General features: G+C 36.2%; 2 protein-coding genes across 2 annotated transcripts; one reads left to right on the top strand and one right to left on the bottom strand.

The window, feature by feature from the left end:
- The first annotated feature begins 7,636 nt into the window (after positions 1-7,636).
- Positions 7,637-8,548, top strand: LOC132631092 (uncharacterized). Its single transcript, XM_060346692.1, has 2 exons — positions 7,637-7,813; positions 7,916-8,548. Exons 1-2 carry the CDS (start codon positions 7,637-7,639, stop codon positions 8,546-8,548), a joined length of 810 nt encoding a protein of 269 aa, XP_060202675.1.
- A 4,987-nt stretch (positions 8,549-13,535) lies between these two features.
- On the bottom strand, positions 13,536-17,635 carry LOC132631725 (BAG family molecular chaperone regulator 7). The gene is made up of 3 exons (XM_060347416.1): positions 16,822-17,635; positions 15,129-15,410; positions 13,536-14,141 (listed from the first exon to the last, which is right to left on the bottom strand). Exons 1-3 carry the CDS (start codon positions 17,494-17,496, stop codon positions 13,911-13,913), a joined length of 1,188 nt encoding a protein of 395 aa, XP_060203399.1. The 5' UTR covers positions 17,497-17,635; the 3' UTR covers positions 13,536-13,910.
- Positions 17,636-17,839: the final 204 nt, after the last annotated feature.

The following is a 17,839-nucleotide window of genomic DNA, read 5'->3' as shown; positions in this document are numbered from 1 at the left end:
TTTATAATGCAACTCTTGCTTTTTCTAGACAATTCTATCCCACGGTAACCGGAATTTTAGCCTACTTAGCGGAAATAGCTAGAGTTTTACAAGAGTATAAATATAAACCCGATTATCAAGTGGCTATTTTTGAAATGATAATCAAATTTAAGAAGTATTTTTTTCCCATTCCAACTTTATTTATATTGGGTTCCCTTTTAAATCCTTGTTTAAAAGTGTCTTATACTAAAAATTTGGTTAGTCAAATTTATACATTTTTAGAAATTGAAGAGGGAGTTCAACCATCTTTAGCTGAAGCCGATCTCGCTATTGATGATGAGTTTAGAAGAGTTTTTACTCATTATTCTAGTTTGGAAGAACGTGCTACACCAGTTGCTCCACGCCCTACTACTTCTCATAGTAGCAAAAAGGGCTTGTCGGGTTTAAAAGTTTTACATTCACAGCCTACATCTTCTTCTACTGCAAACTTTGATGAATTTAACTTTTATTTGATGCAGCCAAATGTGGATATCAGCCAACTGGATGAGGTGGACGTCTTAGCATGGTGGAAGAAGTACAAGGCAAGTTATCCGATACTTTCAAGAATGGCTCGAGATATCCTTACGGTTCAAGTATCAACCGTGGCTTCGGAGAGCGCATTTAGCCAAGGAAGACAGCAAATTGGAGACCATAGACATTCATTATCCGGCTTTAGCTTGCAAGTACTAGTGTGCATTCGAGATTGGATTAGATCGGAGCGACGCAACCAAAACTCAGAAGCGGAGCAAGGCGAAGAGGAAGAAATTGAAGATTTGATAGCTAGTGGACCGGACCAAATGGAACACTTTGAAGATATTTCCATGACCGAATATGATGTGGGGGAAATTAACGAAATGGTTCAAAATTGGTGATTTTATTATTCTATTATTTTTGTATAACTCATGTATTATTTGCAAGTTAAAAAAAAATACAACTTGCAAATAAATGTTATCCAAGAATGAATAAAATATATGGCTCATTGAGCTTTCTTCTATTTACTTGTGTTTATATTTTTACTTTTATTAAGTTAGGAATATACCTAAAATATACTAAGAATATATTTAAGTTATATAGTATACTTAAACATATATAAGTAAGTATATATAGTATATAGTATATAAGTAAGTATATAGTACATATATACAAGTATATATAGTATATATACTATATATATTAAGTTATACACATATATAAGTAAGTAAGTATACTATATATACTTACTATATATACTTACTTATATATAGTATATAAGTAAGTATATATAGTATATATAGTATATAAGTAAGTATATATAGTATATAAGTAAGTATATATAGTATATATACTATATATATTAAGTTATACACATATATAAGTATATATAGTATATAAGTATATATATTATATAAATATATATAGTATATATATTAAGTATATATTGTATATATAGTAGATATGTATATATAAGTATATAGAGTATATAGTACATATATATAAGTACATATAGTATATATATATATATATATTAAGTTATACACATATATAAGTATATAGAGTATATAGTACATAAATATAAGTATATGTAAGTTATACATATATATGTGTACGAAAAGCACTATTCTGTATTGCTGACTTGTTGTTAGTCAGTAAATATTTAAACTTTAATTATAAAATTGTATAACATATGTAAATATACCTACAATATACAAATAAATACTATAATATATATATATATAATACAAAAAACAAAAAAAAAAATATTTTAACGAATCCAAACCGGACCGGTTCCGGTTTGGATCTTAAAACCGGTTAACCGGAACCGGTTAAACCGGAACCGGTTAGGCGGTTCCGGTTTTGGAACCGGAACCGGCCGGTTTCCTAACCGGTTCCCGGTCCGGTTCCGGTTGGAACCGGTTGACAGCCTTAATAGCAGGTTAGCAAAATTTTATATATAAGTATTTCTAAAAAAAAAATCTCGACAACATTAAAGTGATTTTAGGAGCCGTTTGGATATGATCATGAGATGAAATCATGTTTGGACATGCAATTTGAATTTCTTAAGTTTAGTTTTTTTTCTAAATATAAAAACCCCAAATTGTGAAAAAGTAAAACTTCACTTTCCAAACGTGTCTGCTGCTAGGGATTGTTAATTTGATAGGCTGGCGGCAGTTGAGGACCTGACCTTGAGTTCAAGCTAACATATCTTGACATGCAGAATTAGTTGGTGCTAAGCAACGTGTTATTGGTTTAATTAAACTATTTCTTTTTCTCATATTTACACTTCTGTATTTTAGAATCATTCGCCAATTTTCTTAAGTTAAATACACTGCATTCTCCAAAGTCGTGTTTTCCTATATCTCGTTTCGTCAAACTGGGACACTCAAACTAGTATAATATTCCATGTTTTTTTGCGACAAGTTCGAAAAATGTTATTTAATTAGCTTTGGAATATAAAAGAAGAAAAACAAGAGGTTGGGTTTGTTACAAGTCAAATTGGAAAGATTGAGGAAATCTCTTGGAACTAAAATACTACGGGGGAAGAAAGGTGTTGGCCCATATTCAGCTAGCTTTATTATTTTTATGAACTCATTTGTGTATAAGTAGTAATAGTAGACTTATACATCACGTTATGGTCGGCGCCTAACTCCTGAATTATCTTTTTTGCTTAATTAATATGTGTACTCTATTAATTCTGCATTCCGGGGAAGTCAGATTCATAGAACAAATAATATTACGCAACCAAAAAAGGCACATGCCAGGGAGTATAAGGATGTAGCGTTTTGAAAATGTCTGCAATTATTTGGTTATGACTTACTTATGTGGCTAACACAAATTACCTTTTTGATAATAATAAAAACTCTTCTCAAGTTTATTTGATTATACACAAATGCTACTACTTCAAAATATTTTCTGGAAGAACACTTTTGATAATTTTTTTATTTTTAAGAAGCAGTTTTTTTGAAGTTAAGCCGAACATATCCTAAGTTTGGGTTAAACTCGAAGCCCAATCCATTTGCCACCAGGCTTGTGCCGTCTCTTCTTTTTAATCTTCCCAATGAAAGAAACATGTAGAACCGAATAGAGGGCGAAGTGCACAACTATCCGATTTTAGTAACTGTCAATGTTGCTTTGGAATCATTTAAGACATACGGAACTGAAGTTATAAAATTGTCGTATGAAATTTGGTAAACTTCGAACACTTTTTGCCTGAAATGTGGTCTTGTCAAAGCTAGCTTCTGCCATTTCAAAAGTTGTGCTCTTGGCAAGGTCAAATTTTGGATGTTTTTTATTGAAGTTGTGGCCTTGACAAAGCCAAAATTCAAAGGTTGCACTTCAGACATGTAACGACTTGGCAAAGCCAACTGCAAACATTTTTTTTAATTGAAGTTGTGGCTTTGCAAGACTAAACTTGAGACATATAATACTGCACTTGCACTTCAGACCTTTGCATATGATCAGGCATATGTTTGGCTACATTTTAGCATAAATTATGGTGAATAATTTTTTTTCTCAGAAACAACTTGTTTCGCGAATTTCAATAGTCTAAGACATGATCTAACAACCAAATCTATCTCAAATGAGAACAAATTTCAAACATAAGTTTCATATACCAAAAAGAACAAACCACATAATTAATTTCCCAAAACAAAAACAAATATAACAAACTCATTTACCTTACCATAGTTGCTTTTCCAACATCGTATTTGAAATTTAAGATCCACTTCTTTAAAACATTACACATCAATTGCTATAAGGTTAAAAATATCATTGTACGACAAACTAAGAAGAGGAGGACGAGGGGGTGGGAGAAGGAGGAGATCACAAATCAGTTTTCTCTGAAGTTATCTATATTTTAGGTACCGATTAAACTTGTTTTTTAAATGAGTACAAGTTAAACGACGAAAGATAAAATAAGGTGCCGGATTAAACTTTTACCCTAATAAACTAACAGTCATATACATCATTGTTTTGCGCGGGCTGTCCTTCTTTTGGGGTGGTCTTTAATATTTGTCTTTCGCTTAACACCCAGAGGTTTTGGATTTAAATTCAGGCTCAGTAAAAAAAAAAAAATATATTCACAAGGCATAAGTTGGACTTACGGTAGAGGTTTGCAAAATTCCAGCAAAATATATATATATATATATATATATATATATATATATATATATATATATATATATATATATATATATTTGCCTCAAGGTAGAGTTTGAAACCCAGCTTATGCCCTGCGAATCCCAACTTATGCCTTGCGATTTCTTTTTAATTTTTGACTGAGCAGGAGTTCGAACCCGAAATCAAAAACCTTTTAGCGAAGGGCAAAAATTAAAAACCACTGATTTGTCGGACATAAATCAAAGACCACTGATTTGGGGGACAAAAATTAAATACCACCTCTAGCGAAGGGCCATCCTGCAAATTGCCCCATATGCATTAGTGCATGAAGCAGACAAATTGACTAGCATTGGGCTGGATATAGCTGGGCTTCATATTGTTACCTCTTGACTTTTTTTTTTTTTTTTTTTGATAAATGTCTATTTATGTCAATTTTCCAATCGTAAAAGCAAGAGACGTTTTTCGAACTTGCCGGCCAAACCACTAAGAGGATGTTTGAATTGGCTTATTTTAAGTGTTTATTGGCTTTTAAACTCTTTTCTAATAAATTGTATGGAACAGACTCATATTACTCGTTAATTCCATATTTCTCTCCTAATTTGCATTAAGGCAATATTGCAGTTACTTTGTTGTTTATATTGTAAAGACGATCTATATATTATGACATATTCAATATTTATTACTACTACTCAGGTTTCTATCATAATGTTTATTATTTTACATCATTAAACATAGTTATCAGTTTCAAATTTGAAACAAAATTGAACATGAAATAAGTTTGAGGAATAAAATGAATAAAAGTTTGAAGAATGATACTTAAAAACTTAAATTTGTTATAAATACACCGAATTGTGGATGTCCACTCAAATATATAGTCAACTGGATAAGCTTACAATTAAGCAGACAACTTGCAAGTAGCTCAAGCAGATAGCTTGCAAGTAGCTTAAGCAGGCAGCTTGCCAGCAGCTTCCTGAAAAGCCTTGCAGTAGCTTCCTCAGACTTGCAATCAAGCAGGCCGCTTGCAAGTATCTCAAGCAGGTAGCTTGCCAGCAACTTCTGAAAAGCCTCGCAGCAGCTTCTTTTAAAGCCTCGCAGGTGCTTCTTCTCCTTTATAAATAGGATGTCAATTCAGTTCATTTATATATCAGTTCAAAGTTGAATAATATATTAGTCTCTCTCTATATACTTGTCTCTGGTGTATTTACTTTATAGTCTTTATTTTATAACATGTTATCAGCACGAGTGTCACGACCCAACCAGAGGGCCATGACGGGCTCCCGGAGCTAACCCACCGAGAACCTCTTATCATACTTCTCATTATCACATCTAGGTGAGCCACATGGCTAACTCATAATTGCCACAAACTGAAGAGACACAAGTTTCATCGAACATATGCACGTCTATATAAACATCATCAACTATGCTCATATGTACAAGCCGACAAGGCTGCCAAAATGATATACAAAATATGAACCTATGAGGTTACGGAACATCGAACTATATACATTGGTCTACGAGCCTAAACAAGGAGTGCATAACATCATAAAGACTGGACAGGACCCCGCTATGCCCATATGTACACAAAAGAATAGTACCAACTAAACTGCAGCTCCAGATCAAATGGAGCACTTCTACGCAATCGCAGATAAAGCAGCCTAGGGGTCTGGTCCGTCTCCCTGTCTATCTGCGGGCATGAACGTAGCGTCCACAAACAAAAGGACGTCAGTGCGAATAATGTACTGAGTATGTAAGGCATGAATAATAATAGGATGAAAGCATGAAGATAACATAAGATAAAGAGATCAATTTATACCTCAGAATGCCTCCTAAGGGGGCTGTCATGCATACTTGTGCTTTTTCTAAAGAAACGCTTTCATACATACTTATATGTATAAAGATACCGTACCCGGCCATATAACCTCGGTGTCACCCGTACCCGACCATAACAAGGCTCGGTGTTATCTGTACCCGGCCATAACAAGGCTCGGTGCTATCCATACCCAACTGCGGTGATGTGCACATTAGGTGCCGTACCTAGCCGACTATATATATAAAGCATGAATGAGAATCCAAAGGAAACATTGCAACTCCATCGGAGTGACACAGAGTCGGTGAACCTCCGATTATCATTATGGAATCATCATTATCACTATATCTTCTCATTAGGGCCCACTATCATAAGATGAGATCAACAACGTGGAACAAGATCAATAATATCATAAGAGCATCAAGAACTATAAGCTTTAGTACTTCTAGGAATGGAGTCATCATGGAAGACATTCTGAAAATCATGTATAAGCTCGTGACAATGGATTCATGCCTTAAGAAGGAAAGGGTTAGCCTTAACATACCTTTTCGCCTCCTTAATTACTTAACGTTCTCCTCCCAAGCTCGCAAATCTACATTTAAGAGGATTCACACTAATTTTAAGTCTTGAAATCACTCCTAAGTTCAAACTAGAGTAATTAGTGGGCTAGCGGAATTTGGGCGGCACTTCCCCTATTCCATCTACTTCCATCAAATTCCAAATCAACTCCCAACAACGATAACAACATCAATAATTCTATATTTAGGAAATTATATACAATTTACACCTAAAACAATTCAAAGCTTCCTTCCAAATTTCATTCAAACCCTATAATTACAACACAATGTCTCACAACCTTTCCTACCACAATTTCCTTCTCTTTTATGACTTACTATTTTCCAAATCAACTCAATACAAGAAATAAAGAGAGAGAGAGCATACCTCAATCTTGAAAAACCCTAGCTTCCCAACCTTGTTTCAACCCAAAACCACCCTAAAATTTAACTAGGAGCAAAGACCATCATCACTCATTACTAATTTAGGGTTCCAATGCTTGATTTCCATTTGAATTTTTTATTAGGAAGTGTATGGATGAGTAAAGAGTGTAGAAAGAACTTGAAGGGTCTAGAGGATTCTAATTTTTGGTGAATTAGATGATCCAAGTCGTGGCCCTTCTGAGAGAAAATTTTCCACCGCCTGCGGTTCAGCAGCAGGGTCGACGGTCCTTCGACCTGTTGACGGTTTGTCGACTCGCCACTGTCGACCTTCGGAATCCCCTGAATCTCTTAGAGTTTTTTGATGGGCAAGTTGACGACCCGTCGACTAGTCGACGATCCGTCGACCTGACCGTCGAGTTTCTCTGCTGCAACATTCAGATTTTCAGGTTTATTTCGCCTCCAATCTTCCGATACTTGCTGTACACAACTTAAACTCCCACACACATGGAATAATCATGTAGAATCTCTTATAACCTTTACAACAACCTCACTTACTAACTTCACGTCAGCTATCTTACGGCGAAACTCAGCGTATAAAATACAAGGTATAACAAGGAGACTCTATCATCTCGAGCAAATACTTTAAAAGCTTTGAAGGTATAGCCTTTCTCTTTCTTAATTAATGGCAAATCTTTCTAAACGTGAATTTCTTGCCCTGGATATATCGGGCAAAAGCTATCTGTCTTAGGTACTTGATGCTGAAATTCATCTTGATACAATGGGTCCGGCAGACACCATCCAAAATAAAAATCAAGCAACAAATCAAGACCGTGCCAAGGCAATGATATTCCTCCGCCGTCACCTTGATGAGGACTTGAAATTGGAATATCTCACTATTAAAGATCCTTTTATGCTGTTGAATAATTTAAAAGATAGACATGACCACTTGAAGATGGTCATTCTTCCACAAGCACGTTTTGATTAGGTCCATTTGAGGCTACAAGATTTTAAATCTATATGTGAGTATAATTCTTTAATGTTTAGAATTATATCTCAGCTGAAATTATGTGGTGCAAATATCACTGATAATGATCTGTTGGAGAAAACTTTCACTACTTTCTATGCCTCAAATGTGCTCCTGCAACAGCAATATCGAGAGATGGGGTTAAAAAGGTATTCTGAACTAATTTCACATCATCTTGTAGCCGAACAAAATAATGGGTTATTAATGAAAAATCATGAAAGCCGACCTACTGGTTCTAATCCATTCCCTGAAGTGAATGAAACTCACTTTCACCAAGATAAGCGTGGAAAAGGCCGTGGCCCCAATCCTCGTCGTGGACCTAGCAATGGTCATGACCGTGGTCGAGGGAAAAGTTATAATCATGATGATCGCCTTGCACCAAATAAATCCCTTCAAAAGAAGGATGAAAAGCATGAAGCGATGCAAAGGAGAAATCCAGAAGATAAATGCCACAGATATGGTGGTAAAGGGCATTTGGTATGTGTTTGTCGTACGCCAAGACACTTGGTTGAGCTTTATCAAGCCTCCCTAAAAAGGGCAGAAAAGAATGCTAAAGCAAATTTTATTTCTGAAGATAATGATGACTTCATGCATTTGGATGTAGCTGATTACTTTGCACTCCCACAAATAGATCCTGTAATCAGAGATGAATCTATAGAAACTTAGATGTTTTAATTCAAGTTGTTTGTATTATCTAGTATAATCATATTAATACTTAAAGGTAAGTCATGTTTTGTTTTAGTAATCTGGTTTGTACGGTATGAGATAAGTCATGTTTTGTTTTAGCAATCTTGTTTGTACGGTTATGAGTCTTGTAAATCATGTTTTGGTAATAATATTTACTACAATGTTCACTTTGTGTATATTTTTTCATTTTGAAGAAAATATGGACGTTCCTCAAATATTGTTTGGATCAATGATTGAAGATATTTGTGTGATTGATAGTAGAACAACACATGTCATATTCAAAGATGAGAATGTTTTTGCTTACTTGCTTAGAAAAAGGGCAAATCTTACTACAATTTCTGGTAATTCAAAACTGATTAAAGGCTCTGGAAGAGTTACTATATTTTTGCCTGAGGGGACGAAACTTATTATAGAAGATGCACTGTTCTCTTCTAAATCCCTAAGAAACTTGTTGAGTTTCAAAGATATCCGTCGGAATAGGTATCATGTTGAGACATTAAATGAAATGAAAGTTGGTATTGAATCACGTGCCTTTCTAGAACATATACATGAGATATATGTGGACCTATTTACCCACCTTGTGGGTCATTCATATATTTTGTGGTCCTAATAGACGCATCTTTATGGTCGCATGTGTGCCTCTTATCATCTGGCCACCTGGCGTTTGCGAAATAAATTATTGGCATAAATAATACATTTAAGGGCACAGTTCCTAGATTATCTCATTAAGGCTATACGTCTCGATAATGCTGGAGAAATTACATCTTAAGTCTTTGATGATTATTGTTTATCCGTTAGGATAAAAGTTGAACATCCTGTGGCTCATGTTCATACTCAAAATGACTTGCTCAGTCATTTATTATTATTTCCGGCAATTAATAGCAAGACCACTATGTATGAAAACACGGTTGGCCACTACCGTCTGGGGTCATGCTATCTTACATGCAACATCGCTAATTTATCTCAGACCGACTCATTATAATAAATACTCTCTGTCACAATTAGTATTTGGCCATGAACCAAATATTGCTCATCTCAGAATCTTTGGTTATGATGTATATGTGCTGGTTGCACCACCACAGTGCACTAAGATGTGACCCCAAACAAGGTTAGGAATATATATTAGGTTTGAATCACCCTCTGTTATTTGCTATCTTGAACCTTTGATGGGAGATTTATTCACTGCTCGATTTGCAGATTGTCAGTTTGATGAAACGAATCTCCCACAATTAGGGGGAGAGAAAAAAGAAATCAAAAAAGAAATTGCATGGAAAATTTCATCGCGCTCGCATTTTGATCCACACTCCCCTGTTTGTGAAATGGAAGTCCAGAAGATCATCCATTTGCAGCAAATATCAAATCAGATCCCGGATGCATTTACTGATTTGAAAAGGATAACTAAATCGCATATTCCTGCAGAGAATGCACCTATCCGAATTGATGTCTCAAAAGGACAGTCTTCTAGTACCATAGGTTCTGAATCCCATACACGTCTGAAGCATGGAAGACCATTGGGTTCCAAGGATAAAAATCCTAGAAAAGAAGTATGAAAAATGATCAAAAATGACACTAGAAAAGGATCTCACGGTGAGATTCAAGATCTGATTAATCTTGATATTCCTGAAGATATCATTGAACCAGAGACTCAAGTGAATAAAGAACTATCATTAAGTTCTACTAGTGATGAGATAGATTTGAATCGATCGAAAATTATGGTGGATAAATATAATGTTGCATTGAACATTATGAAAGACACTGAGGATCAGGAACTTCAATCTATCGAAGAATATCGACGAAGATGTGACTGGCCAGAATGGCAAGAGGCAGTTCAATCAGAATTGAGCTCACTTACTAAATGTAAGGTTTTTGGACGGGTAGTCCAAACGCCTGGTGGTGTAAAACCAGTTGGCCACAAATTGGTCTTTGTGTGAAAAAGAAATGAGATAAATGAAATTGTGAGATACAAGCGCGCCTTTTTGCATAAGGATTCTCTCAAAGATCCGATGTCGATTATGAAGAAACATAGTCACCCGTTATAGATGGCGTAACATTTCGATACCTCATCAATTTAGTTGTACATGAAAATCTTGAAATACATATAATGGATGTGGTTACAACTTATCTTTATGGTTCACTTGATAATGAAATTTATATGAAAATTCCAGAAGAATTTAAAATGCTTGAAGAATTTAGTTCAAAGTCTCAGGAGATGTATTCAATCAGATTACAAAGATCATTTTATGGTTTAAAACAATGAGGGCGCATGTGGTACAATCGCCTTAGTGAGTACTTGATAAATGAAGGTTATATAAATAATGCCATTTGTCCATGTGTTCTTATTATGAAAACAAAATCAGAGTTTGTTATAGTTGCTGTTTATGTTGCTAACATAAATCTCATTGAAACTTCAGAAGAGCTCCAAAAGGCAATTGAATATTTAAAGAAAAAATTTGAGATGAAAGATCTTGGAAAGACAAAACTTTGTCTTGGTCTGCAAATTGAACATTTAGCAGACGGAGTCTTTATCCATCAATCTGATTATACTGAGAAATTTTAAAACGATTTTGCATGGACAATGCGCATCCATTAAGTACTCTTATGGTTGTTCGTTCGCTCAAAGTGAGTAAAGATTAATTCTGACCTCAAGAAGAGAATGAAGAGCTACTTGGTCCTGAAGTACCATATCTTAAAGCCATTGGTGCACTTATGTATCTTTCTAACGCTACAAGACCTGATATAGCGTTTTCTGTTAATTTGCTAGCAAGATATAACTATTTTCCTATAGGGAGACATTAGAACAGAATTAAGAATATACTGCGATATCTAAAAGGTACTATAGATATAGGTATGTTTTATGCTAACAAAGGTAGTACAGATCTTGTTGGTTATGCAGATGCAGGTTATGTATCTGATCCACATAAAGCTCGATATCAAACAGACTATTTGTTTACATACAGAGGTACTGCTATATCATGGTGATCTACAAAGCAGTCCATTGTTGCTACTTCTTCAAATCATGCTGAGATAATAGTTATTCATAGAGAATGTGTGTGGTTGAGATCAGATACATCTCATCAGAGGAAGATCTGGCCTGAAGCGTGATGCCAAAATACCCACAGTCTTATATGAAGACAATGTTGCATGCATAGCCCAAATAAAGGGAGGATTCATAAAGGGAGACAGAACGAAACACATTTCACCAAAGTTATTTTTCACACACGATCTCCAAAAGAATGATGCTATTGATTTGCAACAAATTCGTTCAAGTGATAATCCTGCAGATTTATTCACTAAATCTTTGTCGACTTCAACTTTTGAGAAGATGGTAAACAAAATTGGAATCCGAAGACTTAGACATTTGAATTGTGTTCTTCATCAAGGGGAGAAAATTATGCGCTGTACTCTTTTCCCCTTAACCAACATTTTGTCCCATTGGGTTTTCCTGGTAAGGTTTTTTTTTTTCCTAACGAGGCAGCTTGTAATGCGCATTACTAGATGTGTACTCTTTTTCCTTCACTTGGATTTTTTCCACTGGGTTTTTCCTAGTAAGGTTTTAACGAGGTACAAATATATTAATGAATATCTAAGGGGGAGTGTTATAAATACACCGTATTGTGGATGTCCATTCAAATATACAGTCAACTGGATAAGCTTGCAATTTAGCAACAGCTTGCAAATAGCTCAAGCAGATAGCTTGCAAGTAGCTTAAGCAGGCAACTTGCCAGCAACTTCTTGAAAAGCCTTGTAGCAGCTTCCTCAGGCTTAGAATCAAGCAAACACCTTGTCAGCAGCTTCCTAAAAAGCTTGGCAGCTGCTTCTTTTCCTTTATGAATAGAATGTCAATTCAGTTAATTTATATATCAGATTTTGAATAATATATCAATCTCTTTCTATATACTTGTCTCTGGTATATTTACTTTATAGTCTTTATTTTATAACAAAATTCATTCTTGCAAAGAAAATGAATAAAAGGGAAAAAAGTCATTAGGTATTGATCACTGGATCTGCAAACCCCTCATTAGAACTTGATCTGCTCAGGCCAGCACTTGGACTTAGGGGCCCAAATGTTAATTTCCCTCATATAACATTTTTATCTTCGAAACTGAACTTTTGCCTCGCTCAGAATAAATTTTATAGGAATTAAATTATGTGGCATAAGTTGTGTAGTATTTTTCAAATTACGCCGAGTGTTGAAAGTTTTGCCGTGTCTTGTATAACTTATGGAATGTTATGATACATATGTTGAGTGAAATCTAAACTTATCCCGCGCCAAAAGTGATTAAGGGAAAATTAAAGACCACATATTTGAGGGGAAAAAATTAAAGACCACCGCGAAATAGGGCCTTTTGTGCGAGTAACCCTGACAGCTGCCTTGCCACTAGCTGGTCCTTAGCAAAGCTACCGGGAAATGTAAACAGCATTATAGCACACTAGTTAACAAATCCCGAGTCAGCTTGTGAAGTTCAATGTTTTTTCAAAAATAAATTGTTTATCGTCATTTGGCTGCCAGAAATATTTTCTCAGGAAAGCATTTCCTATCAAAGACGCAAATAATTTCCCTCGCATATTCAGAAGGGGAACAAACAGTAGAAGTATGCACAACACGACTATAAGCAAATTCAAAAGATGGTATCTGTAGAGTTTCTACATCTGATTCAGAACATTTCCCCATTCCCATGTCCCATTTACCAGAAGAAAAAGGAACCAAAATCCTGATACAGAATTGCAATGCAATAAAAGGAGATTCATATCCTTACGTTTTCTGCACATGCAACACCAACTCACGAATGTATGTTCACTTCTAACCAATAGTCTAGTCGTACATGCATGGCTAATAAGGTTGAGGTTGGTCATTGCCTGCCTAAAAGCTTTTACCCATAGCGAACCAACTTTTGCTTACGACTTAGCTAAGCTGAATGTAACTAAACGACATTAGGCGTTAACAGTCCCAACTGAAATTTCAATGTCAACGTCAAACTGAAATCACGATTCATGTTCTCCACATTATTAATAACACAGAGATGCTAGTGCACATTATCGGACACAACGATAGTGAAATGCATGCGATTTACAAGGAAACATCAAGCATTACACTTGACACGATTACCTAGCATCAACAATATCCCTACAAGTTGGTGGAGTTAAGCCAAGTGAAAACTTCATACCACAAAATGGGAAGAAAGAAGACATACTAGCTCTGATCTCCATTATCCGGAATTAAAGAAAAGCTAAAAACGGTAGTCGTAGTAGTAGCTTCACACCAAAGTCAGTCTTTACTAAGAACATACAACACCAGCAACCCCAAAAACCAGTGGAATCTCACATGTCATAATAGACTCACTCATAAGCATTGTTCAAAGGTTTCAGCAGCATTGGACTCGTCAAGCATTCGAACAACTTGAGCGACACCAGCTGCAAGTTCTTTCTGAATGGCACCGTCTGGCATATCAAATGTTCTCCTCCTAGCAGCAGATAAAGGCCTCCCACCAGGTTGGGGGTCGATAACATCAAGCATTGCTTCTAACTCGTCCACCATAGACTTCTTTGCAGATCGCACCATCATATCAGCACCCTAATACAGAAAGAAAAGAAAAGAATAAATGCATTCTCAAAACAAAAGGAAAACGCAAAAAATGACTGAGACTGCAAAGATCTGCACAATACATTGCAAGTAGAGAAAATTGTGATCCCATTATATGCAGACATTTGATGTTATCAAACACTCCGTATATGGATTCTATATAGAAAATGAGATTATAAGTCGAAGGTAAGCACTGTTTCATGCAAACCTATCAAACTGCAGACACAACAAGTTTTATGATATCTGTCTAGTAAGATAACGCGAAGAATGTACATTCTAAGGCTGCCAGGAGTAATCTACACTTGATAATTGAAGCACAAAGGTCTCAAAATATATTTGTCCCAAAGGTTGTGTGTATAATTTTTTTCACATTTCCGAACCAGACTTCCTATTAATGAACTACTTCAATTGTAGACTATCAAATACCCCCAAACCCAACAGAGAACGAAAAGAAATAAGAACAAAAAGAGAGAAGAAACACTAAAATGAGGGGGTTGAAAGGCCAATTCTGCGAATCAGATCATGCAACAACTACAAACACCAGAGAGCTACAGATCCATGAACTGGTAAATGATACTTTTACCTACGAAAGTGAACATTTCCAAGTAGCAAATTTCTAGTGCTCTATCCATTCCAATTATACGCCACGTTCCAAAATCTTTGACAATACTATTTTATACAACATTCACAACTTTCAAATATGCAAATATGCAAATCCATTTAACTAATCAGTCATAAATTTTGGTGTGATTTTTTCTAATTTTTCCACTTTAGTATCTACTTCAACTACTATTTAGATAATACACTAAGTGAAATTAACATCTTAAACTCCACATCCAGTCAAACACCATCATATAATTTGGAAAAGAAAAAGTAATACTCCTGATTAGACAACTAAAATTGATAAGCTAATTGATACAAACGGCTAGCAACACCGCCATATTATAAAAAAGCACGAATGAGTACTGTTATGTTTACCTCAATGGCATCAACAGTGAGCAAAAGCACAATAATCTTCTCAGAGAATCTCTGACGCTCCTCAGCATCACGGGCAACCCGTCGTCGGTAAGTGAAGTTGTTGAAGAGACCCCTTAGCTCCTTCAACTTAGTCTTTGCAATGGCCAGTTCCCTCAGACCACGCAGTGCCTGCGACCTCCTAATCAAGTAAGCCCTGAAGCTCATTTGAATCGCTAAAGCTGCATCTTGTGGTGACAGCTCCTTCCTCTTTCCTCTCCTCTTCTCCACCCTCTTAGCAAATACCTATACATCACAAACAACAAAGGGATCTTTACACAAATAGCCAATCAAATTTACTGTTTACTTTTTCTAGCCGGTATACATTGATTACACACAGTTATACACATATTCCCTCCGTCCCAATTTAAGTGTCATACTTTCCTTTTTTATCTGTCCCAAAAAGAGTGTCTCTTTCATTATTTAGTAAGTTGACAATTCAAACATCCTACATAGCAAATTTAAAACTACAAGATTTAAAGAAAATTTTAGTACATTACACGCATTTTAAGTTTATTTTTCTCTTTTATTTTCTATCGATTTGTTCGCCGGAAAAAAGTCGTCGTTCAGTAGCATCAATTTTCCGGTAAAATTAGCAAATCGCAATAAATTTTTCCGTTCAGGTGATTGAATTTGGAGTTTTGAAGAAATTTTGTGGTAATACTTCTCTCTCCTCTCTCTTCACCAACGGTAAGTTGCTTCTCCCCCCCCCCCCAACCCCCACCACACCCACCCCCAAACGGCCACCGACGACCGGTGACGACGACCACCACCACTGGTAGCCGGCCAGATCTCTCTCTCCCTCCTCTGTTCTCTCTTTTCTCTCCTTCTTCCTTTTTTTGTTTTTTTTCCTCTTTTCCTCTCTTCTACCCTGCGATCGGAAATCCTCCACCAGTAGGTTTCCGGGCAGTTTTTGCACAGGTACTCGAGTTTTCCGACAATGATTCCGGTCGGTGAACAGCATTTCCGGCGGCGAACAGAGATTTCTCGATGGTGAACAGGTTTTATTAACTTGGAGTTGGTACCTCCAATAGCCCATTTCCTGTCTTTTAGCCTTATAAATTTTGCCTGCTCCGCCTATTTCACTGCCTATAGACTATTGCTAACTTGTGCTTTAGTATTGATCCTTCATTTGTCTTAGATTAACCTTTCACTAGCGTATATTTGCTTTACTGGCTTTGGTGAGGGATGGTAGACTAGGGTCATGTTCTCGGTTGGGATCGGGGGCCACGGTTGTTCTCCTCTCTTGAGCCGAGGGTCTTTCGGAAACAGCCGCCCTACCTTTCATGGTGGGGGTTAGGTCTGCGTACACTCTACCCTCCCAGACCCCACATGGTGGGATTATACTGGGCTTGTTGTTGTTGTTGTTGTACACGCATTTTAAGTTTAGCACCACACAAGTCAAAAGTCTCTTTTTATCCCTTAAACTCTGTGCACAGTCAAACTAAGACACTTAAATTGGGACGGAGGGAGTATTATACAATGATTTTAGTTTAAGTAAGTTGGGTGGGCGGCTATTTAAGTTAATTCTTCAACAAAACAAAGAAACACCAATCTCATTGTACAAAATTTCACATTCCTAAAGAAGATCTTAACAATGTTACTTTAAAGAACCAACATTAATTAATAAAAAAGTTAGTAATAATCGAAACAAAACCTGTCTTAAGACGATTGCACCATGATCATCAGCCGGCTCTTCAATCTCAACCACACGTGCATTATTACCCACAGATTTACTACTTCCACATTTCTTCTCCTTAATTTTCTTCTCTTTTTTCTCACTCTCTTCTCCCTCACTAGCATTTGATGCTTTAAAGCTGTACGTACGTGAATCCTCACCTTTCCCTTTGATCTCAGCAGTAAATTTGTAGCTTTTATCCAAACCACCTTTCTTCTTACCATCTTTCACTTCAGCAATCCACTTGTACTTCCTATCAACCCCATCTTTCTCAGGACTCTTGATCTCAGCCGTCCACGTGTACTTCCTCTCACCAACTTTCTCCTCCTCCTTCTTCTTCTTCTTCAACTGCTTCTCTAGCGCGCTGACCCGGTCAGACAGACTCTGTAACTCGGTACCTAACCCGACCCGGAGTTGAACCCGGCGAGAAGAGGTGTAAAATGGGGTTCTTTCAATTTGGATCAGATCAGTGATGGTATCAAAGTCATCAAAATCAAGAAGGGCACTAGTGGGCTTAGGGCAAAGGAGATCAAGAGTGGTTTCAAAGTCATCTTGAAGAAGTAGGGTTTTGGGAGTGAAAAGTGAGCATTCTTTGAGGAAAACAGAAGGAGATGGGGTGCACTCAATAAGGTCAAATCTCCTGAAACGGCTCATTTTCGCAAAAGGCAAGAAAGTTGGTGAGGTTTGAAAAAGAAATGAGTGATAAAGATGTAGTGGTTTATTAATGGAGGGGTACGGGGAAAAAAAAGGTGGCTATAGAGAAGAAGAGATTAAAAAGAAAAGGATAATAGGACTATAGGAGAGTGACAGTGGGGGCGTAAAATTGGAATTTAATGGAGATTACACTCTGTTTGGTTTGTTGTTACCTTGTTGTATTCTACTGTGTTATTTGTTTAAATATAATATTTATTTTAATTATTATTTAATTTTGTTATATCATATCGTTAAATTTATCGTGATTTAATGATAAAAAATCTCATTTTATGTGAGGACCGAT

The sequence above is a fragment of the Lycium barbarum genome, chromosome 3 (genome assembly GCF_019175385.1).
Source record: "Lycium barbarum isolate Lr01 chromosome 3, ASM1917538v2, whole genome shotgun sequence".
NCBI classification, from domain to species: domain Eukaryota; kingdom Viridiplantae; phylum Streptophyta; class Magnoliopsida; order Solanales; family Solanaceae; genus Lycium; species Lycium barbarum.
The sequence above is the reverse complement of the archived record's forward strand: the minus strand, read 5'-3'. Positions and strand labels throughout refer to the sequence as shown.

Coding starts and splice junctions, on each gene's coding strand:
- LOC132631725 (XM_060347416.1), bottom strand. CDS start 17,496: ATGAGCCGTTTCAGGAGATTTGACCTTATTGAGTGCACCCCATCTCCT. Junction 15,411..16,821: donor GTGCAATCGTCTTAAGACAG/GTTTTGTTTCGA, acceptor TGTGATGTATAG/GTATTTGCTAAGAGGGTGGA. Junction 14,142..15,128: donor TCACTGTTGATGCCATTGAG/GTAAACATAACA, acceptor TTTCTGTATTAG/GGTGCTGATATGATGGTGCG.
- LOC132631092 (XM_060346692.1), top strand. CDS start 7,637: ATGGGTCCGGCAGACACCATCCAAAATAAAAATCAAGCAACAAATCAA. Junction 7,814..7,915: donor GACATGACCACTTGAAGATG/GTCATTCTTCCA, acceptor ATTATATCTCAG/CTGAAATTATGTGGTGCAAA.